At 36.5% G+C, this 25,748-nt stretch overlaps 2 protein-coding genes across 4 annotated transcripts; both read left to right on the forward strand.

Annotated features, from left to right (window-relative positions):
- Positions 1 to 2,581: 2,581 nt before the first annotated feature.
- On the forward strand, positions 2,582 to 5,517 carry LOC145579152 (uncharacterized). Its single transcript, XM_081636418.1, has 2 exons — positions 2,582 to 2,721; positions 3,377 to 5,517. The coding sequence occupies exon 2, from the start codon at positions 3,385 to 3,387 to the stop codon at positions 5,167 to 5,169; it is 1,785 nt and encodes a 594-aa protein (XP_081492544.1). The 5' UTR covers positions 2,582 to 2,721; positions 3,377 to 3,384; the 3' UTR covers positions 5,170 to 5,517.
- A 1,839-nt stretch (positions 5,518 to 7,356) lies between these two features.
- Positions 7,357 to 25,538, forward strand: LOC145592514 (uncharacterized). 3 transcript variants are annotated; one of them, XM_081649004.1, is made up of 13 exons: positions 7,357 to 7,590; positions 7,972 to 9,165; positions 10,137 to 10,341; positions 17,137 to 19,459; positions 19,555 to 19,662; positions 19,742 to 19,842; positions 21,040 to 21,157; positions 21,237 to 21,347; positions 21,436 to 21,501; positions 22,602 to 22,661; positions 22,786 to 23,343; positions 24,720 to 24,839; positions 25,013 to 25,538. In XM_081649004.1, the coding sequence occupies exons 4-13, from the start codon at positions 17,144 to 17,146 to the stop codon at positions 25,103 to 25,105; spliced, it is 3,651 nt and encodes a 1,216-aa protein (XP_081505130.1). In that variant the 5' UTR covers positions 7,357 to 7,590; positions 7,972 to 9,165; positions 10,137 to 10,341; positions 17,137 to 17,143; the 3' UTR covers positions 25,106 to 25,538. The 3 variants fall into 3 exon arrangements, with proteins under 3 accessions (XP_081505130.1, XP_081505146.1, XP_081505139.1); XM_081649020.1 differs by having other exon boundaries at positions 21,040 to 21,130; XM_081649013.1 differs by having other exon boundaries at positions 7,357 to 9,165.
- Positions 25,539 to 25,748: the final 210 nt, after the last annotated feature.

Consider the following 25,748-nt stretch of genomic DNA (forward strand, 5'->3'; position numbering starts at 1 on the left):
CGGCGAGCCTCATAGCCGGAGAAAAAAGAGGGGGGGCGGCGGTTTTTGGGAGAGGGAGAGAGAGAGGTTTCTAGAGAGAGAAAAAAAACAATATAAAAAGCTATATCTGATAACGCTACACAAGGTGCACCCTTGTGCACCTTAAATAGGTGTAACAAAATAGCCTAAAATCCTAATTACACACAACCCAATTAAAAAAAGCCTTAAAACTAAAAAACACGGAAACTGCAATACACTCACCCACACCCAATAAATGTAACGTCATTTCCAAACTCAAAAATCTTCTTCTTCTATATGATTTTCTCTCTCCTCTTTTTCACTTTCTCTCTCCTCTATTTCATTCTTTCACTAAAAAATTGCAAAAACTTTAATGGACATTAGGAAAGAGATGCGAAATCAAAACAGTCCTCCCCAAAAAGGCAATTTTATGTAAATTTCACTTAATTTTGTTTGAATTTATATGATTATCACTTAATTTTGTTTGAATATTGTTCGAAATTTATGATTGGGATTGTAAAAAAAATTAGTGAAATCAAACGGATATTTTTTGTTCACATTTAAAAATGCATATGTTTATATTTTGAATTCTTATGTTCATATTTTGAATCCGTTTGTAAACTTTCTGAAATGCTTATATTCACTTTCTAAATTCATATGTATAGGTAGATAAGATATAAGGGTACTTAGCTTGTATACTGCATAATGATAAAATTATGTCTATAGATTTGGTGATTATAATGGGTAAATAGATATTATATCGCATAACTATTGAACCGATTAATATGACGATAAAATTTTAGTTTTGAATCCCTCTATAGACTACGGGTAACAGGAAACGACTTTCCTTAGCTTGTGTAGTGTATATTTTATTCATTTTTAATCAATAAAATAACAATATAAAAAATGAAAAGGAATAAAATAACAGCAATAAAATAATTTTCATATCACATAACGTAAAAAATATATTGACCATTATTGTGGTGATTGGTGAATAGAATTTTAATAATTAATTTATTAATGTAAATATGTCGATTTTTACTAATTGAATTATTTTTGTTTCGTTTTTATGAAATTAAAATTTTGATTTTTAAAACGTGCATCGCACGGGAACTATACTAGTTTTAACTATTTTTATAGAAGAAATGGATTGCGTATTCTTTTTATCAACAATTAAAAAAAAAAAATTTACATGATTTATATTTTAACTACTTACACATTTTTTTTTTAATAGCAAAAATATTTTATTAATTAAAAGTCATACGACATCTACAATAGAAATTCGACGTCAACAAATACATAAGATATTGAATCAAATTGAATTTTCCTTCAAAAAAATTACTATCGTCGAGTAGATCTTGTACCGCGGAGCATCTCCCGCTTATATCACTGAAAATTACAGCTTTGTTGGAGAGACAATCTAACGATCCCTTTGTAGTCGTGAGGATGTTTTCTTCTGATTCATCTATCCGTATTCGAAAACTTGATAACTTTTTCACCAACGAAATAATTTCACGATAATCCATTGGATCTGCTACCATGGATTTAAAACTAAGAAATTTCCACCTCGAAAAGAGGAGATAAACCTTGTCTTTCGAAGGAGGTCGAAAGACAAGACCCTTGTTTTTCAAAGGAGATCGGAAACCCTTTCTTTCGAGGGAGAAAAGATCCTCCCAAAAGGAGGAAGCATTATTATAAACCTAAAAAACAATATAAAAAAAAACAAGGATTGGGGCTTTCCATCGACTAAAATCGATAAAAGCCCCTTCAAAAATCAACAATGGAGGCCCCGTTCTTTAGAGCTGCTTTGCTCTGCTCTGCTCTGATTTGCTCTGCTGAAATCTGCTTTGCTCTGCTCTATTTAAAAATAGTACTTAAAAATAGCTGCTTCAATCTGCTCTGCTCTGCCCTGCTTTGCTTTGCTCTGCCCTGCTCTGCTCTGTCCTGCTTCAATCTGCTCTGCTCTGCTGAAATCTGCTCTGCTCTGCCTAGAAGCTCAAAAGAACAGGGCCGGAGGCTAGGGTTTTGGAGAGAGAAAGGAGGAGAAAGTGAAAATTCCCCTATAACTTAAATCTAGATAGCTACTTACACATTTAAGTTGTGCTACAATTATTTCTTCTTTTAAAAATTGAAAACTTCATTAATCTTTGGAAATTGATGGATAATGATACAAATACTATTGGAAAAAAAAAAGGCAAGTTATATATTGCTAATACTTCGTAACTAATAAGTCAAATATTAAGAATTCCACTCCAATATTCCATGCTCTCGTATTATATCTAAATAATGTACTCCGTAATTTTTACAAAATAGAAGGATATTTTAGGAAAGAAACCTTTTTCGACAAAAAAGTCATTTCCCTCTATAGAGTACTATAGATTTTTGAGTTGGGCTTTATTAATTTGTTTGGACTTTTTATGTTAGGATGTACCAGGGTCCAGGCCCATAGGCCCCTACTGAAAGTCCGCCATTGCCTATTAAGCGCAGTTAAGGACTTAAGGTTATTTTTTTTATTTTTTTTTTTGGTTTTGTTTTTTTAGTTTTTTTTAAAGTCTTTTTAATTTTTTATATACTCCGCATAAGACTTTACTTTAAGTAGTTCGTACTTCGTTGCTCTTAGTTCGTAGTTTCGTACGGAGGTTGGTTGGAAACTTTTTTCTTTTACGCTTGTGCCTTGAAGCGGCGTTTTCCGAGTTTCTCTTCTCCATTGACGCTGGTTTTGAGGTGAGTTTTTTTTTTTTTTTTTTTTTTTTTTTTTTCCTTTGATCCTTTGTCAATCACCAAGGGTTTGATTTTACAATACCGTTGAATTAATTTATTAGTATATTTAGTTTTTATTTATTTATTTATTTCTTAGGAGGAATAATAAAATTAGTTTTGGGTTCAATTATTGAAGTATCCATTATAATTATTGAAAAATTATAACTATTGTTGATTGAATCTTAGCATATAATATATAAGTTTGATGTTCTGTGATAAGAATTCAAATTTGATAATTCAGTCAAAACTTTTGGATGATTTATTATTTTAAAATTATTATTTCTGTTATGATATTGTTAATTTTATGATAATTGCTGGTGATGATAGTTCTGTATTGAATTTGATTTTTTTATGATATTGTTCATGTTTTGATAATTGCTGGCGATGAAAGTTCTGTGTTGAATCTGATTTGTGGAATTTTATATGGCTAAATTATTTATGCTTGAAATTGTTACTTGTATTATTTTTCCCGTTAGGTAATTGTTGTTGTTACTGATTTAGATTTGTGAAATTTCAAATTGGCTATGAATTTGTTATTATTTTTCCGACGCTATTCTATTTCTGGTATTAATTACTCTGCATTATGCTGACTGTCTTTACCTTTCATTGTCTAATGCAGTCACTAGCATGGCACGACCGATGGTTGATGTTTTCTCAGTCACCGTCTTCCCCAATTCCTGGCCATGTGAAGTTTATGGTGATGTTTTCGTTTTTGAGAACAATGATCCAAATACAACCCACCAGCTTTATAAACGGAGTTTAGAGCATGCTGAGGTTATTTATGAAGCCGGACAAGGCTTGTTGCTCACAGGTCTTGACATTGTGCTGTCAATTCGAAAACCCGTAATATCTATACTTCTTAAGGATAGGGCTCATGATAATGATGTGGTTGCCAAGGGCAATGTTCTTCTGGACAGTACAACAGACAATGACTATGAACAAGGCAAGTGTTCTGTAGTTGAGGGAGATTGTGGGCATGTCAGGGTGAACTATATTGCACTAGCATGTGCACTTGTGGCTGAAGTACATGTTGGATTATGGGACTTTCCAAAACAAACTGCAAGCCAAGAAGATTCCAAGAATAGCATTTTGGCTTCTGGAACTATTGTTGCTCATCATGCCAAAACTTATGCACGCACAACTTGGGATACTAGGAGTACGCTCTTGAAGGTACCATCAAATCAGTCTATACCGGTTGTTTTTGATGCAAATGATAAACCAATTATAAATCTTACTAGAAAATTATTGGCTGTGCCTGCATATGCATCATTGATAATTGAAGCAAATACAATCGAGGAAGTTACAAATAAGCAATTTTTTGTTGGCACCGCTGAATTTAGGGCTGCACAGGGTAGAACTTATTCAAGTGCCTATTATAATTGTGATGAACTTCAACTACGCTTTATTTGTTATGAAAATGTCTTTTTGAGTGTTAGATGGCGTGAACCATTTGATTTGCAATACCAATACTCTCCTAAAGAATACTTGACACCTCAGCCGTGTTTTCTGTCACAAGTTTGTGAGCCGGGAGACTGTTTGTTGGAAGTGTTTTCTGTTTTTCTTGGTCGGAAAAATGATGAAGATCTGAGTATCTCTGGCACAATATCAGTTTCTTATGGCACTAGAAGTCTTACTATTTTTGAGAGAGATGACAATAATCCTGATAGATTGGTGAATGGTAGTAAATTGTTATCTATTAGTAGTCCTGGGTTTGTCGACTCCCATGCAGATTTTGAGATAAGAGTGAACCTTAAGGATGCCAATGACCGTCTCTTAATTAAGAACGGAGGTACAACGTTTATCAAATATTCTTATGCAGATAGTGAGCAAGCTGATCGTGAATATGATAGGCTCATGGGTGCTGTAATTCTAGGTGAGCGACATCTTGGCCATTGTGTGGTGCATTATGCAAACTTTGATCGGTCAGTAAGGATGGAAGTGAAGTGTATTTTGCTGTGCAAAGGTATAGGTGTTGGTTTTGCTAATTATTATGGAAGAATTGTTGCTTGGTCTGGTATGTTTGAGTATACGAGCGACTATGACAAAAAGTACTTTAGAAAAGTTCTTTTTGACAAGCCTGAAGACAATATAGATTTTATTCGTAGAGTAGCTTCCAAGAAGACAGAAGGGAGCTTCCCAGTTGAACATACACCGAAAGAAGTAGAGCTTTCTAGGTCTTATGTTGTCATGCCAATCTGTTACCCCTTCTTTATTGATGTGGACTTATATGTAAGCTCACATTTTGGCAAAGGTCCTGTTGAACACTTGCAGAATACTTTACAATTTCAGCTTTATGATAAATCTCCCATGAAGATTCAAACAGAAGATTTTGACATCATAATTCACATGGAATCCAAAGATGAGAGTGATGACGATTTGCCGCTTGGTGGACCTGACGAAATGAGTGAGTGATGCATAAATGGATCAAGGGGAGCGTTATCTACAAAATCTGTTATCTACAAAATCTGATTTGCCACACATGACGATTTGCCGCTTGTGGCTGGACAGAAGACGCAGCAGCAGGGGCAGACTTGAAGTACCAGCAGCACGGGAAGCAACTTCTGTTTCTGTGTTTTTATTTTATTTTATTTTTTTTTTTATTTCTACAAAATCTGGGAAAACCTTGAAGAATTTCTGCCAAAATAAACATGGTCAATGAATCTGTTTTGATGAATTTTGTTGCTGGTTAAACTGCTACAGATTATGTCTTGCTGTTTTTGTTTTTTTTTTTTATTTTTTTATTTTATTAAGATTGAACCAGGGACAAATGGTTTTGGATGAATTTTGTTAAGCAACAATGGTGATTCTGCCAGGTTCATGCCCCTTTAAATAGAGAAACTAACGGCTAGTTTCTTAGTCAAATTTAATACATTTATTTATTTTTTTTTTAAAAAAATATTAATTTTTTAATTAGGTATGGGGCCCACATACTCTTAACCAAAGGTACTAAATTCTTTAACCCAAGGTACTGAATTCTTTGGCTGATTTATTTTTTTTGGCCGGAATTCTTAACTCAGTACCCAAAAGCAAAGTAAAAAAAATTGAGTACCTAAAAGGTGAAATTTTTAATTTAAGAATTGAGTACCTAATTGTACTCTTAACTCACAAAATTTATAAAGAATGGTGTAAATTCAACAAATTTATCCAAAAAAAAAAAAAATATTTGTAACAAAATAATAGTCTCTAATCAAAGATATTGATGGTCAAAGTTGTGTCTCAACAAATGTGCAAATCCAACCATAACTTATAAAAAAACGGAGGAGTATAATATAATAAAATGATTTTGTTAAGTTGTTCTTATAAACGTTATGTATATTTGTAAGCTAGATTTATACAAATTATCCTACCAAAATTATTATTCCTATTTTTAATTAAAATAAATTTTAAGTTGGAGGAAAAAAATTATAATAATATTATGATAATCTTGGATGATGATATATGTCAATACTTTAATTTTAAACTATGTTAGTATATTTGTAACTAAAAGATTTATAGTATATAAAATATATGTTGAAAAATAATAATAAAAAAAAATAATTGAGTATGATTGGATAAAATGTGTTGTCAAAATGGAAATAAGTATTATGGTAGGTTATAAAATGGAAGTTATTAAAAATTGGCTAAAAAAAAAAAAAAAAGAAAAAAAGCGGGAAATTTTTTTATAATATCGTGACAAGTGTCACTTTAGATTCGCTTTTAGTATAGGTTAATTGATTGATTGATTTTTAATTAAATAAATTTTAAGTTGGAAGAAAAAAATTATAATAATCTTAGATGATGATATATGTCAATACCTTAATTTTAAACTATGTTAGTATATTTGTAACTAAAAGATTTATAGTACAGTATATAAAATATATGTTGAAAAATAATAATAAAAAAAAAATTGAGTATGATTGGATAAAATGTGTTTTGGATGAATTTTGTTAAGCAACAATGGTGATTCTGCCAGGTTCATGCCCTTTTAAATAGAGAAACTAACGGCTAGTTTCTTAGTCAAATTTAATACATTTTTTTTTTTTTAAAAAAAATATTAATTTTTCAATTAGGTATGGGGCCCACATACTCTTAACCAAAGGTACTAAATTCTTTAACCCAAGGTACTGAACTCTTTGGCTGATTTATTTTTTTTGGCCGGAATTCTTAACTCAGTACCCAAAAGCAAAGTAAAAAAAATTGAGTACCTAAAAGGTGAAATTTTTAATTTAAGAATTAGGTACCTAATTGTACTCTTAACTCACAAAATTTATAAAGAATGGTGTAAATTCAACAAATTTATAAAAAAAAAAAAATATTTGTAACAAAATAATAGTCTCTAATCAAAGATATTTCACTTAATAGTTAAGGGACTAAAACGCTACAAATTAAGGACTGTATTCGATAATTAGGGATAATACTTAAATTATACTTATATATAAGAACATCATATATATAAGTTTAATTTCACTTAAAAAAAAAAAAGTACGGTGATGATGTAAAGTGCCAAACTAAAAAGAATGCTTATACTGTAGATTTTTCTGTTTTAAGGTCAAAGGGTTTGGTGTCTTCTGCATCTTGTTTCTCTCTCATCTCTTTGTCATGCTTTGTTGTGCAAAAGATGGGTGTTGCCGGAATTCCTACCGTCGCCGGTGGCATACATCTCTCCCGGAATTTTTACCGCCGTCGGCATAGATCTCTCCGGAATGCGGCGACGGCATAGATCTCTACCGGCGGCCACCAGCAACCTCCGACATACGTCCTTACCCTCTTTTCTCTCATCCGAGGATAGAATAGGACAGGGACGTATGCCGGAGGTTGGTGGAGATCGGAAAAATGTCTCCCGTCAGTTTTGTGGTAAGTCATTAGTGAATAAAGAAAAGAAGAAACAACTTGAGAGTATATATGAATATGAGTTGAATTATATATTTTAGAATATCTGATGTTCTTGTTTAGTATAGTTGATGAATTATTTATTTATTATCAGAAATTTTATTTTAGTATTTGATTGTCCACAGGATTTAAAATTTACCAATGTTAAGGTTAGCATCATTAAGCAGTTTTGGAACAATCTAAGTATATAATCAACCGAAACAAATATTGTATAGGACTTGTTTATGTTGTTGGAAATCAACCTATGTATGTTTGAATTTGTGCAACTTAAACTGACATATGTTTTGATGATTTACTCAACTTGTATGTCAACGTTGTCTGATGCTCGGCATGGTTGATAAATAGCTCCATCCAGGTAGCAAAGAAAGTTTAAGCTTATCGCATAATATAATCAAACTTTAGTCAGATATTATGTCAGCCAAGGTGACGCCAAATGCAGGCTACACGTGGGGATCGATCTTGTCTGCAAGAGGTGTGGTTAAGATGGGTGCTCGCAAGTTGGTGGGGGAGTGGAGGCTCTATTGATATTTGGAGAGACCCTTGGGTTCCTAATTGCCCAATTTCATGATATTGCTGAGGCCTCAAAGTGATGAAAATGCCCCTACTTATGTCAAAGAGCTTGTGAATGATGGAGGATGGAATGACACTTTGTTGAACACCCTTTTTGTGGAGTGGGAAATAACTGAGATTAAAAAGATCCCTTTGGCTTCTTTCTCGGAGGAAGATACTTGGGTTTGGCATCTGGCAAAAAACGGAGAGTTCTCTGTCAGGAGTGCCTATTTTGCTCTGCTGAAGGCTAGTAAATCTGCTGCCACGTTGTCATCTTCTCCCCTCCGTAATGACATAATTATCTCTGGATGGCAAATGTCCCACCCATGGTTAAGAACTTTGGTTGGCGCGCTCTCCATGGAGGTTTACCTGTTCGTAGTAATCTCAAGAAGCGGGGTATCTGTGACGTTGATGTGTGTCTTGTTTGCGGTGAAGAATCAGATGCATTCTCTCTTCTCCTGTCCTTCTGCCATGGCTATTTGGTACTACTCTCCCCTTCGCTTAGCAATTGAAAATGCGGATCATTTATCCTTTAGAACCTACTGCTCCAGTATTCTAAAGGATAATAAAAAAAAGGAAGTGGTGGGACTTTTTTTGGAGTCTCCTGTGGGGCGTTTGGGTAAAGAGGAACACTTGGTGCTTTGAGAGTAAGAGTATTTTGACTGAAGTGGTGATCCAACGAGCTGTAAATCTGGTTGGAGAGTTTGAGAAGGCAAATGAGATTAGCTTAACACCCCTGAGTTCGAATCACAGGGCTGCTCAGACTTGGGAAGCCCCCCCTTTGGGGGTGTGCAAAATTAATTCAGATGTGACTTGCTTTAGGAACGCTTCCACGGGTCTGGGGGGTGTGGTTAGAGATCACGTTGGAGATGTTCTTTTATCGACTTGCTGGAAATTGCGGGAAGAGTATGAATGTATGATGTTGATATTGTTGAGGCGTTAGCTGCCAGGCATTCTCTTTCAATATCCCTTGAGGCTGGTTTCCGTAAGGTAATTCTTGAAACAGATAACATGAAACTGTTCCAGTACTTGATGCACAGGAAAATTCAGTGTACAAGTTTTGGCTTAATTGTCAAGGACATACTTTACCTTGCAGATTCTTGTGTATTTTTTGATGTATCTCAGGTGGGAAGAATGGGGAATGGGGTGGCACATAGACTTGCAAAAGCTAGTAGAATGTATGATGTTATGAGGTTGTGGATGGAGGAGGTACCTGAGTGTGCATCTGATGCTGTATTGCAGGCTATTTTAAGCCTGAGTTGATTAATTTGCTACTGCTTTCTGTCAAAAAAAAAATAAAAAATAAAAATATATATGCTTATGGGGGTATCAAAAATCACTACGTAAAAGATTTCAACAACACTTTCCAGGTTTAATACATGATGTATTAACACTCAGTATTGTTTGGACTTTGGATTAACATTCTGTGATTATACCATGTACTTCACAGCAAGAAGTCCCTCATATTATGGCTATGAGTAATGTACAAAGGGAAAACTATGCTGTTTTATCGTCTTTTCTTATACTTGTGTACTATCCTCTCTATATTTTTTCAGTTGCTGCTGTGTTTATCTTGGCATACTAAATACAGCTTGCTACAATATTTATCGATGAGGTTTATAGCTTCTTGGGACAGCACAAATATTCTATTCATCAACCATTAACAACATGAAGATTGAGTTTACAACTGATCCAAATATTCTATTCATCAACCATTAACAACATGAAAATTGAGTTTACAACTGATCATAAGTTTATTGCATCTGAAATTCTGACTCAGTTATGATTTAGTTGTATACATTGAATTATATTACTGTTTATGCTTCTTTCTTACTGTTTATGCTTCTTTCTTATGGACCTTAATTCTTCACCTTGTTAATATTGAATTCACTTTAAGCTGTCTACTTAGATCATGATAGTTCTGTCGTGTTTGTATATCAAATTCCCCTCATTTTTTACAGCTTATCTTCAGTTCATGCTTGGGATTGGAAGTGAGTTAAAGAACTAAGAGGGTTTTTGTGGATGCTAATATGTGGATTATGTGTTTCACTCATTTAAAGAAGATGCTAAAGACGAAATGGAGCAAGGGGGTATCCTCCATTTGGGCTTTTCTGCTTTCAATGTTGGTAGTTAGTTACTTCCACCACATTACTTAAAATGCTCAAGGTCAGTTTTTCTCTTTTTCTCCATATTTACTTAGCTCAACTGTGAAAGAATGGTTCCGTAAAATGCCTGATAGATAACCACATTACCTTTATATCTATTATTCAACTTGCAATATGCTTATTAATAATAGCAGTGAGCTAGGGGCAACTGTTATGTTGTTTTTTACCGTTTCGTTTACTTTTAACTAACTAATTTAGCTATGGTTTGATTAAGTTAATCCACTGTTAATGTCTTAACTATTGTTTTAGGACAACTATTAAAGGAAATTTTGACTGCTGTAGTACTGTAATGTGGTGTAGGATAGAAAAAGGTAATGTACAGTGAATTAGTGACCAAAGATTTGCATATAAAGTTAGGCCAGCCCTTTGTGTAACACCCCCCAAAAAAGTAAAAACTATTTTAAATTCTAGGGGACACAATTTTTTTTGTAAAACTCCATCCCTTCTCGTCGGTGGTAGACCACCCTCCTCCCACCGATCACCCCTACCGTGGACCATGACCTCTTAGAAGATTATTTTGAAATCGGGGTGGTGGGGGTTTTTCGAGGGTTTTGGTTGGTTTTCGGGGGGTGTGGGTAGGTTTCAGAAGTGGTGGGTGGGTTTTTGAGGGTGGTGGGTGGGTTTCGGAAGTGGTGGGTGGGTTTTCGGGGTTTGTGTGGGTAGGTTTCGGAAGTGGTGGGTGGGGTGTGGCCCGTGTGGGTAGGTTTCGGAAGTGGTGGATGGGTTTTTGAGGGTTGTGGGTGGGTTTTCGAGGGTGGTGAGTGGGTTTCAGAGGTTGTGGATGGGTTTTGACTTTTGAGGGGGTGTGGGTAGGTTTTTGTGAGTGGTGGTGGGTTCATGTTATTTACTTATTTGACGAGTGTCCAAATTTTGAGGGGATTAAACACTATTAGTTGAAGAAAAACTTGGAGTGACAAACTTGAAAAAATAAGTATTAACAAAAGTTCTTGTGTGGTTGATCAATAAGGCAATGCAAGAGCCAAATCTCCATTAGCAATATCTGATACTTTCGATCAAATGCTCACTTCTTAAATTAGAGCACCAGACCTTTTCTAGCCATCTTATACTTGTAATCATTCTAGCTAAAAAGACCCACTTTTTTAAAAAAAATTACAATTTCTTTTCTCCTGTCCAAAAAAAAAGAAAATCAAAAAAATCATCACTCTCCTCTCCTCTCTCCTGCCTTCGTCTCTAAGCAAAACTTCAATCAGGGCATACTCGTCTCACCTGCGTTCTTCAAGTTAGTCTATTTTCTCTTTTCTCCCTTTTCTTCGTTTGTATGTTCTTTCAAAATTTTAGATTCTTGAGTTTATTTTGGTGGTTTTGATTTATGTGAAATTAAGCTGAATTGGGGATTAAATGATGAAATTGATTTGCCCCTTTTATATTTTGTATTAGCTGCAATTTAATTTTCCAAATAGACTGTAATTTGATACGCTTATGAATTAAAAAATTATGATTATTTGTTATTGATGATTTGAACCATCATACAAACTGTGGCTTGAACTTGCGGGTTAATGCAATCACAAAGAGCTGCAATCTTTGTGATGAAAGTGGTTATGGGTTGGCGGTGGAGGGGCAATGTCGGCATTTTTTGGATTGGGTTCAGCAAGGTTTTCCGGGGGATTGGGTTCCTGAATGTGTCTGCTAGGCGTGGCTGGGCTTGGAGTAGGTGTGGTTGCTAGGAATGCATGGGGTGAGCTTTTATGGTGTGCAAATGTTATCATTCTGGGGGATTGGGTTCCTAAGCATGCTGAAGCTAGAGCTATCATTGAGTGGTTGAAACTTGCGATGTAATTGGGTCAGCTAGATAGTGTGGTCATGGAAAATGATGAGATGTGGTGATAAGGGAAGCAGTAGCTTCCACCTTCTCCTTGAGGACATTGCTTTGTTAGCTAGTAATTTTACTGCACTTGAATGGTCTTGGGTTAGGACTTAGGAGAGAGGGCAATAGGGTGGCTCATGAGCTTGCTCATGCCCCACCATGGAGGTTGGTAGAAGGGTCTGGCATGATAACTTTCCACAATATGTTTGTAATTTGAATGATTTGGATTTGAGTATTAATAACATGAGAAAATTGTAAAAAAAAGAACCTTTTAAGCGGTCGACTTTTTGAAAAAGGACCTTTTAAGTCAAAATTTGTGAAAAATGACCTTTTAAGTTGCATTTTGTTTCTAGGGGTACTTGGGTGAACTTGCATGGTGGTCAACGCCGGCTCCGGCATTGACTATCACGTGACTTATTATAAAAATAAAAAATAAAAAAAATCTCAAAAAAAATCTCCAAATTTCCCTCTTTCCCGAACTAACCCTTTCATTTCCCCCCCTTTCTCTCTCTCTTTCTCTCTCCTCCTGGAAACTTTTATTATTATTATTATTATTATTATTATTATTATTATTATTATTATTATTATTATTATTATTATTATTTATTTATTTATTTATTTATTTATTTTATTTTTTTTGAAAAGCTCCTGCAAACTTAAACAACAGGACATTAAAAGACCATAACACATAAAGATAAGGAAGATCAAATTGTTGGGATTTATAGCATATTCATTCATTCATTCATTCATACTCCATATCGACACCAAAATATTGTTCATCAAAATATTGTTCTTTAACCAAAATATCCAAAAGACGGAGCATAATTCTAAGTACAGACATAGTTTACCAAAACACAAATGTTTACTACATTAATCAACTTTTAGATAAACAACTTTGCTGGGAAGGTTGCGATGCTTGGAGTGCATTCACAGAAGCTGTCTTCCTTCTCTTATTCCTTGTTGTAGTAGGTTGGCTGGCAGACTTTGATTTTTTTGATGTAGATAGTGCTTGTGAAGTTCCAGATGTTGTTGAAGCAGGGGTTAGTGCTTGTGAAGTTGCAGCTGTTGTTGAAGCAGGGGTGGTAGATGGTGTGGCCTGCTGTGAAGTGCTGGCCCCTTTGTCTCCCTTTGGTGGTCTGCCACCTTTGCTCAAAGGCCCTTTGCTCAAAAGTGGTTTGAAACATTTATTTTTGAATGACCTAAGCCACCACACCTTTTGCAATTGTTTTGCTTCTTTGGCCTGTTCACATACTTACCCTCACCAAGTTCTTTCTTTCTGTTTTTCTTTGAAGGCTTGCGTGGCAAAACCCTATATGGAGGTGGGAGGGGTTTTGGCATGGTGGAGTTCTCCCATTGGTTATGACCTGGCATACCAGGGAACTTAGGAGAATAAGTTGCAGCATAAGTTGTTACATGATAGGCTGGATGCACATACTCTTTGTAGTTCAATCTTCTCTTTGCAATGCAAGCTAATGCATGCCGACATGGGATTCTCATCAAGCTCCACCTATAACAGCCACAAGTTTTATTCTGAAGTTTCACAACTTAGGTATCTTCCTCATAGTCCACTTCAAACTAAAAAATATCAGCTTGTCTGATTCTCATGTTGCAGAATTGTTTCTGTCCCCTCTCTATCATCTTTACAACACTTGGCATTATAAGACCATCAAAATCCTTTAAGCCTTCTCTCTTGGCACAACTTCTCATCATCACATATCTACGAATCCAGTCCATCAAAGACAATATTGGTTTAGTCTTAGCTTCTCTCAAGACATTATTAAAACTTTCACAACAATTATTCAACAACATAGCTCTAGAACTAAAACCATGCCTCGACGAATGGCAAACTGGGATAGCATTTAGGTAGTTGTATGCCTCTGTACTCATTTTCTTAATCTCATCCATATGGACTTGAAATTGATGCTGTATAATCACATATACATTATAAACCGTAGTTACTAAATTGTTCCAATTCTTTAAAAACAACAAGATATGCACATACATATGTACATTGATAGCAAGTTACTTACTGCCAAGTATATATACATACCTTAGTGGAAGACCTTGTTGCTTTCCAAAATGACTCTTTGTATGCCTCTCCTTGGAACTTCTATTTGAAGTTAGTCCATATATGCCTGCAGCAAAATCTGATATCTGCAGTAGGCATAATTGTACTGAAAGCATCAAGAAGGCCCTACAAACAAGACATTAAAAATTAGTTAATAAGCAAAGAGCATCAATAAAGTATTCTGAAACAAATGTAGAACACTGTCACACATGAAGGTAACAACATCATCTTCTAACTCTCTTATCCAAGTTATAGCTCCGGCAACAGACCCAAGATCTTTCACTAACAAGTCTAAAAACCAAGTCCAAGTCTCAGAATTCGGTACAATAACCATGCCCTGGGAATATGTTATTATTCCCATCTTTTTCCACTGGGAATTTCCCTCTCACATGACGCCCGTCCACCCCTAGTATTGGCCTACAACCAGCCATGAACCCTTCTTTACGTGGTTGTAGGCATATGTACATTCTTTGAAACAAGGGAGTGGGGTTTTCAATACCTGATAGCTTAACCACTGAGGTGCTTCCTGGATAATACTTCCTAATGGTCTCAACATACTCCCAAACCTTCTCATACTCCTCTACAACATTCCCATTTATCATTTTTAGTGCTATACTCTTTTTGCAATAAAACACTTAAGGGCCGTTTGGTTCACACGGGGGAATCGGAATGGAATGAACAAAGGAAAAGACAAGGAATAGAATGAAAATCCCCCAATTTTGGGGTGTTGTTTGTTTTGAATAACAAAGGAATGGAATGAATGGTAGGCCACCAGTCCAACCACCACACCACCACCACATTGCTTCACTTTCCACCATTTCCAGCCACTCCACCACTCGCCGCACCTCCTCCACCACTCCCTGCCCTTCGCCGCGCCTCCCCCGCCCCTCGCCACGCCTGCGTCGACCTCCTCTCCCACGAAAAAACCACCCCTAGCCCCGCAAAACCCTAGCCCCGATCTCCCTCGACCCTGAAAACCATCACCTGGCCCTCCCACCACCCTCGAAACTCTTAGCGGCTAGGGTTACAAGGATGGTGGGGAGGGTTGGGCGGCGGTTTTACGGGGATAGGGAGGGGTTTCTAGGGTTTTGCGGGGGTTGTGGGATATTTTTGCAATGGAGGGGAGGGCGGCGAGGCTCGGGGGAGGATCAGCGGTGGTCGGGGGAGAGGCGGTGGTGGTCTGTTTTCCGGTGGTGTTGGTAGGTGTGAAGGTGGTGATGTGGTGGTGTGAAGGTGGGTAGGGAATGGGAATGGAAATACCTTGGGGGGTGGGGAATGAGGTTAGAGGGATTTGGGGGAATGAAGAGGGTAAAGTCCAACCAAATGGCCCCTTAGAGTACCCAATTTCAACTCCTAACTCTCCCCTCACTCTTTTCTGGAAGACAATTATCTTGTAAGTAGGGTCATCCCTAAAATCTTGAAGGTACCTTTCTGTCAAGTACTCACTAGTTACTTTGTTGTTTTCATGTTGATGCCCACACACATGCTCCTTAATCTGAAATGTCTCTTCATTTTTCAATTTCTTACAGTGAACTTTGAACAAGCATTTCCTCTTCTTCTTACAATGGCATTCTACCCTCCTGCCCTTCTTTTACTCACAATCACACCTTTGGGCACAAAAGACAGTAATCCTTTTACTCTTGTTATGTAAAAAATAATAATTATACCCATTTCAATTGCATGATGCTGTAAAGCTTTTCTGAACACTGCAGCAGAAGAAAATTTCATGCCCAAACAGAGCTTAATGGGTCTTTTGAAGTCATAATTAGGGTTGAAAACAGAATACTCAACCTCCTCATCATCAGATCCAACAACACTCCCTAATTCCTCATCACTTTCATTTAGCTCATCATCACTATGCAACTGCATTTCCCTTGCCTCATGATACTCACCAACAGCTTCATTGTTCTGGGAGGGGTTCTGATCACTCAAACTCCTAGCAACAGTGTCAGATATGTCAAAGTCTACATACTTTGCAAACAAATCATCATCACTTCTGTCCTCATAATCATCCTCATTCAAACACACATCATCATCATCATTAATGTCACTCAAACCATGTGCAACACTACCCACTACTTCATTTGAAATAACCTGAAATTGTTTTTTTAAGCCTTCTCTTGGGTTTTTCATGGGATAAAATAGTAAAAGTATGTTCTGGTTCTCTTGGGTCTTGCATTTTATAAACAAGGTACTGAGTGTTAAACTTGAGTGAATTAAATGCTACACATTCAGTCTAACTATGCAATTGATTAATTCAATAATTAACAACTAAACAATTATAAAATAATCGCAATAAATTAATCAAACCAAACTTCACACACGTCTTGATCAATGTCACTATTCTTCTGGATGATCGACCTAAGATACTAAAAACATTCACTCATGTTCAAATCCTTTCCATCCAAACTCACCACTTCATTGCTTGCCTCCCTCTGAGTACCAAAACGACATATCTGTCTTATTCCGACTTAACTTAAACACTCTAGATTCCAACCTTTCCCTCCATTGCTCCAACTTGGCATTAACTCCGTCCTTAGTTTCATCTACCAAAACGTATCTGCCTGATATATGATCTTGTAATTGGTGTCCTTATCTCGTTTTGATCCTGTATTTTGTTCCTTTACCCGTTGGTCAGAGAGAAATTGACGAGGGATAAAAATAGAGGAAAAAGACGTGAGAGAGTGAGAACTTACTGTATATGGAAGAGCTGTAGTAGTTGGGTTAATATACTTCCTTTAATTCCAAGGCAAGTTGAAGAAGTTATGATGGGAAGGAAATTAATTGGTGAGGGGGAATTTTATTAGTTATTATTTTTATTTTTCTCTTCTTTTTTTTTGTTTAATTGATATAATTGATTATTTTTAATTATGTACTTACATTTAAATTGTAATTATTTACAGGTTGAAAATGTCATCTCCCCAATTCAATCCAAATGAAGTTAATCAGGAGGATCGAATCAAATTTCAAGTTGGGGAAGATGACGATAACCGTTTGTTTGCTCAAAAGCTAACTGATTTTATTAAATCGGTTAGAAGAAGGTGTTGGGAAATTAAACGTAAAACAATCGGGAATGTATGGTGTACATCCCCTCAGTCAGATTACAAGTGTAGCTTTTTGATTTTAGATTTAGAATTAGGTAGTTTCTGTTGTGATGTTTTGATGTTCAAGCCAAACATTTATTTAGTTGCATACAAAAAGGAAGAGCATTGGCATATTTGCTATAATTTTGAAGATGTGACTAAACATTCATTTTTTGTTGAAAATGGTAGAAAGACAGAAGATTCTTTTAAGATTAGTTATGGCGTTGAGTTTATGGATCTTCGTCTGGGGTTTCATCAATTTAGGAGAGCAATTAGAGTTTTAAATGAAAAAACACGATCTAGTGAAGAAATTAAAGTTGCACTAGATACACTGTGTGTAATGATCTGTGAATGTGTGAGATTTGATAGTTTACTGGTCGAGTTATGTGATAAAATTGAAAGGGAATTAGATTTGCCTATGTCTAACAAGCTTAATACACTCATTCATGGATATGGAGATTTGTGTTCTGCTTTGACTTTGTTAGTCAATGGGATTCCTTTTCCTGATGTCAAAAGATACATAAAGGAATTAAGAGAACTTGAGATTGAAGAGAATGAGTTGGAATGCATTTTAGGTATAGCAATACCTACTAGAGTGGAAAAGTATGTGAAGAAATTTGAGGTTGAAAAATTGGCAAACAAGAAAAAGGACAAGGAAAAGGTCAAGGAAAAAGGGAAAGAAAAGGAAAAGGAAAAGGGGAAGGAAAAGGAAAAGGAAAAGGAGAAAGATAAAGGATTTGAAGGGGGAGGGGGAAAGGGAAAGACTGAGGCTACAGGTGAAAAAGAGGGTGAAGATGAAGGTATTCCAGAGTCAGCGGCAGCAAAGAAGAAGAAAAAGAAGAAAGAGAAGGAGGAGAAAAAAGAAGCAGCTGCTGCAGTGGAGCAAGAGAAAGAAACTAAAAGTAAAGCAGTGGACAAGAAAGTTCTCAAGCATCTCTGGAAAATTCAAGAGAAACTAGCTTGGCGTCAAGAGGCCGAAGAAAGACCAAAGAAAGAAGAGGAGGAAAGGTTAAGGAAGGAAGAAGAGGAGCGCCTCAAGCAAGAGGAGCTTTTAAGGCAGGCTGAGGAAGCCAGACTTAGGAAAAAGGAGAAGGATAAGGAAAAGCTTCGATTGAAGAAAGAGGCTGGTCTGCTGCTTACTGCAAAGCAAAAGGAAGAACAAAGCCAGAGAGAAGCAATGAAAAGTCAGTTTCTTGCTTCTGCTGGAATCAAGCTACCTGCCTCTGACAATGGCACTCCAACAAAGCGCCCTATTTACACAACAAAGAAGTCAAAGTCAAACCGACAAACTAATGGTGCAAAGAGACAAACTGTTGATGATACAGAGATTAAACAGGAAGCTGTTGGTGATAGCGAATCTGTTGAAACAGAGAAGCTGGATGAGATTTGCACAATGGATGTAGAGGAGAAGGCTGAAGTTGTGAATGATATAGAAGCAGATGATGTGGCTGAAGAGGAAGAAGAAGATGATGATGACGAGGACTGGGATGCGAAAAGTTGGGGTGATAATAACCTTTCTTTACCTGTTAAGAGGGCATTTAAAGATGAGGAAGCTGATTCAGGATCTCAGTCAGTAGTCAAAAAGGAAGTTAAACAGGCAGCCCAATCTGTTTGTGATGCTTTTAAACCTGCTGCAGCAGCTAATGAGGCTATATCATCTCAGCCAACTAAAGGCCAGACTGCTCACATTAAGCAGAAACATACTGACTCTGCAGGAAAGAAATCAAGTTCAGATACTCAGGCTAATAACAGTGAAGGAAATCTTAGGTCTCCAATATGTTGTATAATGGGTCATGTTGACACTGGTAAAACCAAGTTGCTTGATTGTATCAGACATACTAATGTTCAGGAAGGTGAAGCTGGTAGTATCACACAACAAATTGGAGCAACATACTGTCTTGCTGAAAACATTCGAGAGAGGACCAGGGAATTGAACGCTGATGCAAAGCTGAACATCCCAGGTCTTCTTGTTATTGACACCCCAGGGCATGAATCTTTCACCAACTTGCGATCACAGGGTTCTGGGTTGTGTGATATTGCTATCTTGGTTGTGGACATCATGCATGGCTTGGATCCACAGACAATTGAGTCACTTAACCTTTTGAGGATGAGAAATACAGAGTTTATTGTGGCCTTAAACAAGGTGAGCTGATTTACACAGCCCTTTTTCATAGACACATTAGTCATTTTCATTATCTATTTAACTGAAGATGGTTTGCTTTATCTTCCAATTTGTAGGTGGACTGGCTTTATGGGTGGAAAACATTACGCAATGCACCTATTGGGAAGGCTTTGAAACAACAAACCAAGGATGTGCAAAATGAGTTTAATATGAGGGTCACATCGGTAATCAAAATTCTATAAATTTCGCTGACATATTGCTTAATTATTTTGTCGTGACTGCTTTTCTGCGGATACTCTGCAGGTAATTACCCAGTTTAAGGAACAGGGTTTAAGTACTGAACTGTGCTATAAAAACAAAGATATGGGTGAAACATTCAACATTGTTCCAACCAGTGCAATAAGGTTAGATGTGTTCTTATTTTAACTTCATGCTGTTGTACAGTCATGGGCTATCTTTGAGAAATGATAATACTAGCATGCCTATTTTCCATTAAAATTAGGAAATTTTGACATTTGCTACCACCTAAAACACCTCGCTTCAGATTTGCTACCTATTTAAATTTTTTTTTAACTTTGCTACCACCCTTAACAGAATTTGTTAGAAATTACTACCACTTGTCTTACACCGTTAGCATTTTCGTTACCACCACCCAACCACCGTCCAGCCACCACCCAACCGCCCACTCCTTCCACCGTCACTGTCCAACATCAACCCTACCGCAACCACCACCCAACCCGCCCACTCCTTCCACCGTCACTGTTCAACATTAACCCCATCGCAACCACCACCCAACCTGCTCCCAAATCCCCTGTCGCGACCCCAACGGCTCAAACCACCATCAACAATCGCCAATCAGCAGCAGAACCACAATCAACCACCATCAATTACCGCCCCTTTCCCCTGTTCCCTCGCATCACCACCAATCGGCACCAACACCCAATCCCAGCCACCGCTAGCCGCTGCACACAGAAAAGAGGAACACAAATTCGCAATCCCAGCCCTGTTCGAACCCCAGCAATTGAACCCAATATCGCAACTCCAGTTCCGTCCGAACCCCAGCAATCGAACCCAAATTCGCAAGGTGCCGGCGTTGCGATCCCAGCCCCCTTCTCAGCTCCCTCCCCTCGAAAACCCGCCTCAATCCCAGCCAAAAACCCCAATCGATCTGAGCAAATCTCAAACCGCAATTCAATTAATCTTGTGGGTAAAGAGAGTGGAGAATGTGGGTGAAGGAGAAGGAGGAAGAGCGGTTTTTGGAGAGTTTAACGGCGGCGAGGTGGAGGACCATGGGGAGGTGGTGCTGGCGGCAGGAGGGGGATGGTGGTTAAGGTGTTTTGGGTGGCTGGTTTTGTTTTTGTTTTTTTTTTTTTTATTATTTTTTTAATTTTTTTTTAATTTTTTAATAAACTTAACGGAAATCCTAACGGATTTCGTTAAGTGGTAGTGAATTTTAACAATATCTGTTTAGGGTGGTAGCAAAGTAAAAAAAAAAAAATTTAAATAGGTAGCAAATCTGAAACAAGGTGTTTTAGGTGGTAGCAAATGTCAAAATTTCCTTAATATTACTATGTGATGGTCTTCTTTTGGATGCATAACAGTGGGGAAGGTGTTCCTGATTTGCTATTGCTATTAGTACAATGGTCACAAAAGACTGTGATTGAGAAGCTTACCTTCAAAAATGAACTTGAGGTATTGTTTTTGGTTATATATGTTGAGGTATTGTTTATGATATATATATATAGAGAGAGAGTTGACTTGGACACTGAGTTGAATTGTTGAGCATGAACTTTTGCAGTGTACTGTACTGGAGATTAACGTCGTTGAAGGTCATAAAACAACCATTGATGTTGTATTGGTCAATGGTGTTCTTAATGAAGGAGACCAAATTGTTGTTTGTGGCATGCAGGTAGGCTGTTGTTGCATTCGATTTGAGCTTACATTCTTGTAATGCCCGCAACCATTATATGTGACTTTTGCCTGTTTGTTCATTGCAGGGCCCTATCGTTACAACCATCCGTGCTCTGCTGACACCTCATCCAACGAAGGAGCTTAGAGTCAAGGTATGTCTTATTTTTGTCAGATTTACCATTTATCGAATGTTGCTATAATAGTGAATTAGAAGGGAAAGAAAATGCATTGACTGGGGGTTAGGTGGTCTTTCAGTGTCAAACATTTGAGAATATTTTCCATTGAAAGTTTAAAAGTATCAAATTCCTCACTTATGTTGCTCCGAGCCCTTCTACACACCTTAAAAAGTAGGATCATTTTAGAGAAGTCCTACTTTTTAAGGTAGGTTTTTGTTTGTGCTACGGTACTAATTGAGCCACTTTTGTGCTAGCATAGGCTGGGACAGCTTGTGATACATTGATATTCATAAGCACTTTCAGGATGTGGATTTCTCTTATGAAAGTTGGAAGAGCTAAAATCCATGTTTACATAGTATAGAAATAATTGCGGTTGCTAGTGGTTGGTATTCTGAAGTTAGGATGCAGTTTCTCGCGAGTGTTACAGTAGTCTTGTAGGCCTTAATTATCTGTTGAGAGTAGGTTTAAAATGTTTTTGGTGTAATTTTTCTTATCTGTTGGCAAAATTGACTTTTCATTGGACACCATTTGCTCAGCTTGGGTTATATAACACAGATTATTTACGGTCTACAGCTAATATTGCGGCATGATTTTACATAAATCACAGAACAGCAAATTTTAGACTGTCACAGAAAACTTTTATGTGATTGATGACTTTTTTTTTAATTATGCAATGACTGTTGTAACTTCGATATTCTCCTGGAACCTAACAATAAGGTAAAATTCGATTTCTGACTAGGAGATGAAGGCTACAACTACAGAGATTCATGTAGGGTTGTTCAAAATCAATATCAGCTAGGCAACTCTGTCATAATCTAGTAGATTAGGATCATAGTGTAGGCCATGTAGCCCACTCTCTCTCCCTTTCCTAGGATTCTGATTGGAAATATATGTTTAATTGTCCATGGTGATTGATAATGGATGCCCTTCCAGTTTTGCAATTTATAGTGAGACAAGGGCAACTAAATGCCCTTTCTGTTTGGGTCTTACAGCATATGGTTTCCTGCTTTCCGTTTTCGTTTTTGATGGTTGGATGAGTTATTTTACTCAATCCTTCTGCTGCTTGTATGACACAGGGAACATATCTGCATCATAAACAAATCAAGGCGGCACAGGGGATCAAAATTTCTGCACAGGTGATTTTTGTTAGTTATTTGGAATTGAAATGCAAAAATTAATTGCTTCAAGGCATAAGTTACATTGAGAATGTCATTAGCATGTCAAATTATGAACATTTCATTTGATACTCCTCCCACACAGGGTCTTGAGCATGCTATTGCTGGGACTGGCTTGTATGTTTTGGGACCTGATGATGACCTTGAGGAGATAAAAAGATCAGCCATGGAAGACATGGAGTCTGTATTGAACCGGATAGAGAAGACTGGAGAGGGGGTCTGTGTGCAAGCATCTACCCTCGGATCACTGGAAGCATTGTTGGTATTTTTGAAATCACCATCTGTAAGCATTCCTGTTAGTGGCATAAGTATAGGCCCTGTGCACAAGAAGGATGTTATGAGGGCAAATGTCATGGTTGAGAAGAAGAAAGAATATGCAACAATTTTGGCATTTGATGTCAAGGTCACAACCGAGGTAGAGAAATTTGCAGAAGATACTGGTGTTAAGATCTTTAAGGCTGGTATCATATATCATTTGTTTGATCAATTCAAAGCATATATTGATGATATCAAGGAGGAGAAGAAAAAGGAAGCTGCTGAGGAGGCAGTCTTTCCTTGCGTACTCAAGATTATGCGTGATTGCGTATTCAACAAAAAGGATCCTACTGTCTTGGGGGTGGATGTTATTGAAGGGGTTCTAAAGGTACGTTTTAATGTCGATTTCTTAGAGAATTATAGGAAGAAAAACACATACTTCTGGGATTTCTTGTTGTCATTTATTTTGTGTTGAGCTAAGGTAATTGTACATGTTATATTTTTAGTGTAAAGCGATATTGGTGCATTCAGTAGTGTAGGTATTAGATTTTTCAGAAGCTCAGAATTTTGAACATGCAAAAGCAAAATTTATCGCTCTTTTTTTAATAAATTGAAGAATAAAGCATGAACTTCTGGGTTTTCTGATTATGTCATTTGATCTTGTGTCAAGTTAAGGTCATTGAACATGTTGTATTTTGAATGTAAAGCATTTATTGTGCATTCAGTAGTCAGATTTCTGTAGGATTTATCAGAAACATCATTATAAAGCTATGTTTTCTTGGTGAAACTGCATGCATTTGGTTCTTGAAACTTAAGCTTTGTACACTATGAATTTCGATTTTGTTCTTTTTAACTTGGAATCCTGCTGTTAGGATACTTTTTTTTTTTTTTTCTATATGTGCTGCCACTTAAATTATATTGTTCTTCAGAGATATGATTAGTTTCTTGTGATCACTGTTCCCAGTTGTGGCTGCTAAATATTATAGTGAAATTTATAACTGTTAATTAAGGTGTGATTTTACTGATTACAATTGGAAGAGGTTCTAAAATTGATTTAAGAGGTAAATCCTCTCCCTAGAGCAGTAGTTGTGGATCATTGTCGAATTATTCGTTCTATAACTTTGCATAACTTGATCCTGAACAGCCTGTCTTTCATTTATCTACACACATGTCAATTAGGAGTTGTTTTTTTTTTAAAAAAAAAAAAATTAATTTTTATTTTTGTAGACTTGTTGAAAAGGTAAAACATATCAAAAACAGTGTCACATCATGATGTGAATTGAGACTCTATCTTTGTAGCTTTATTGTACTTATTTTAGGTGTTTTGGGCCTATAAGTAGGTTCCAAACTTCTGGGTTATTTTAGCTCATTAACAAATTTTTTAGCATGATATATATATTTTTTAATAGGTTAATATGGTTTCTTAGCTTCATTTTTATCTTGGAGTAGGGAACCAGGCAATGTTAGATCTAAATAATGGAGAATGATTTTTTCAATATTATTGAGTTGAGCTTATACTTATTTTACGCTGATTGCATGTGAGAATTAATATCATCTTTGTAATTTTTACTCGTTTATATTATTCATGAAAATACGCATCATGCCATGTAAGTTTGTCTTCTAGTTGTTTCAATCTTTTATCAGGCTCTTGTACTGATTGTGGGTTTGGATTGCAGATGGGAACTCCAATCTGTGTTCCTTCAAAGTACAGGGTAGTTGTTTTGTGTTCTGGTTTCTTAATATTATATGCTTTGTGATATACAGATTGTGGGTACCAATCCTGAAGAGCAGCAAAAGATGTTAGTAAGACACTTTGATATCGAAGATGAGCTTGTTAGCCATATTTCCAGAATTTCTATTGATGTGCTCAAAGCTAATTACAAGGTGAGTAAATAACTTCATTTATTACACATTCATCGGTACCTAGTTACCTACATGCATGCTGATGCTAACTGAAATTATCCTATGCCTAATGAGAATTGAAGATTGCTTGTTAAATTGAAGAATCTGTTAAAGATATAGTAAGATTCCATTGCTATTCCGACATTTTTGTGTAGATAAGCGAGTCTTACATGGAGCTCAAGTTTCAACTTGAAGTACAAAGTTGGTTGTTGGATACCAACTCAGGTTCTCTTCCCATTTTTCATTAATGGCTGGAGATATGCTCGCTGTCATTGGAGTTTTGTCACCCTTCAACTGTATTGCTTGCTGACTGTCATTTAATCCTACTACATCGATAGCTAAAGGAGCTAGATGTTGGGAACTGACTGACGTCCTTTTTGGCATCGAGACAGAAACAGATAACTCTGATCAATACGACCTCAGGCATTTGCCTTGTATTTTTTTTTATCTTTTGCATTTTTCTGGATAGAGGGGTTGCGTTTATGAGAGATTTACATATTATGATTTTTTCTGTTCAATGTTTTTGAATAACTATTTGCTTTAGAACAAAAGATTACTTTGCCAAGAATCTTAGGTTGTTCTTTTGGCAAAAGGTCATCCACCAGTCTCCTGCTGCAATGGTACGACTATTACAGAATTTTGGGAATTAATACAACAATTTTTTTCTATAAACAAGACAAATTGGCTCCTTTCAGATATTCTTTATCGCGCATCCCCTCCACGGTGTAATAAAAAGAGAAAGGAGGAAGTTCATCAGTATATTTCTAGCTAGATCTACTCTGCACTAATAATGATAGATTTAGCAGATAAAACTTGGTTATATTGATGAATCTCATGAATGAGTTTCAATATATATATTTATACTTGCATGCATGACGATGAAATATAGTT

The sequence above is a fragment of the Chenopodium album genome, chromosome 2 (genome assembly GCF_948465745.1).
Source record: "Chenopodium album chromosome 2, dcCheAlbu1.1, whole genome shotgun sequence".
Taxonomy (NCBI): Eukaryota; Viridiplantae; Streptophyta; class Magnoliopsida; order Caryophyllales; family Amaranthaceae; genus Chenopodium; species Chenopodium album.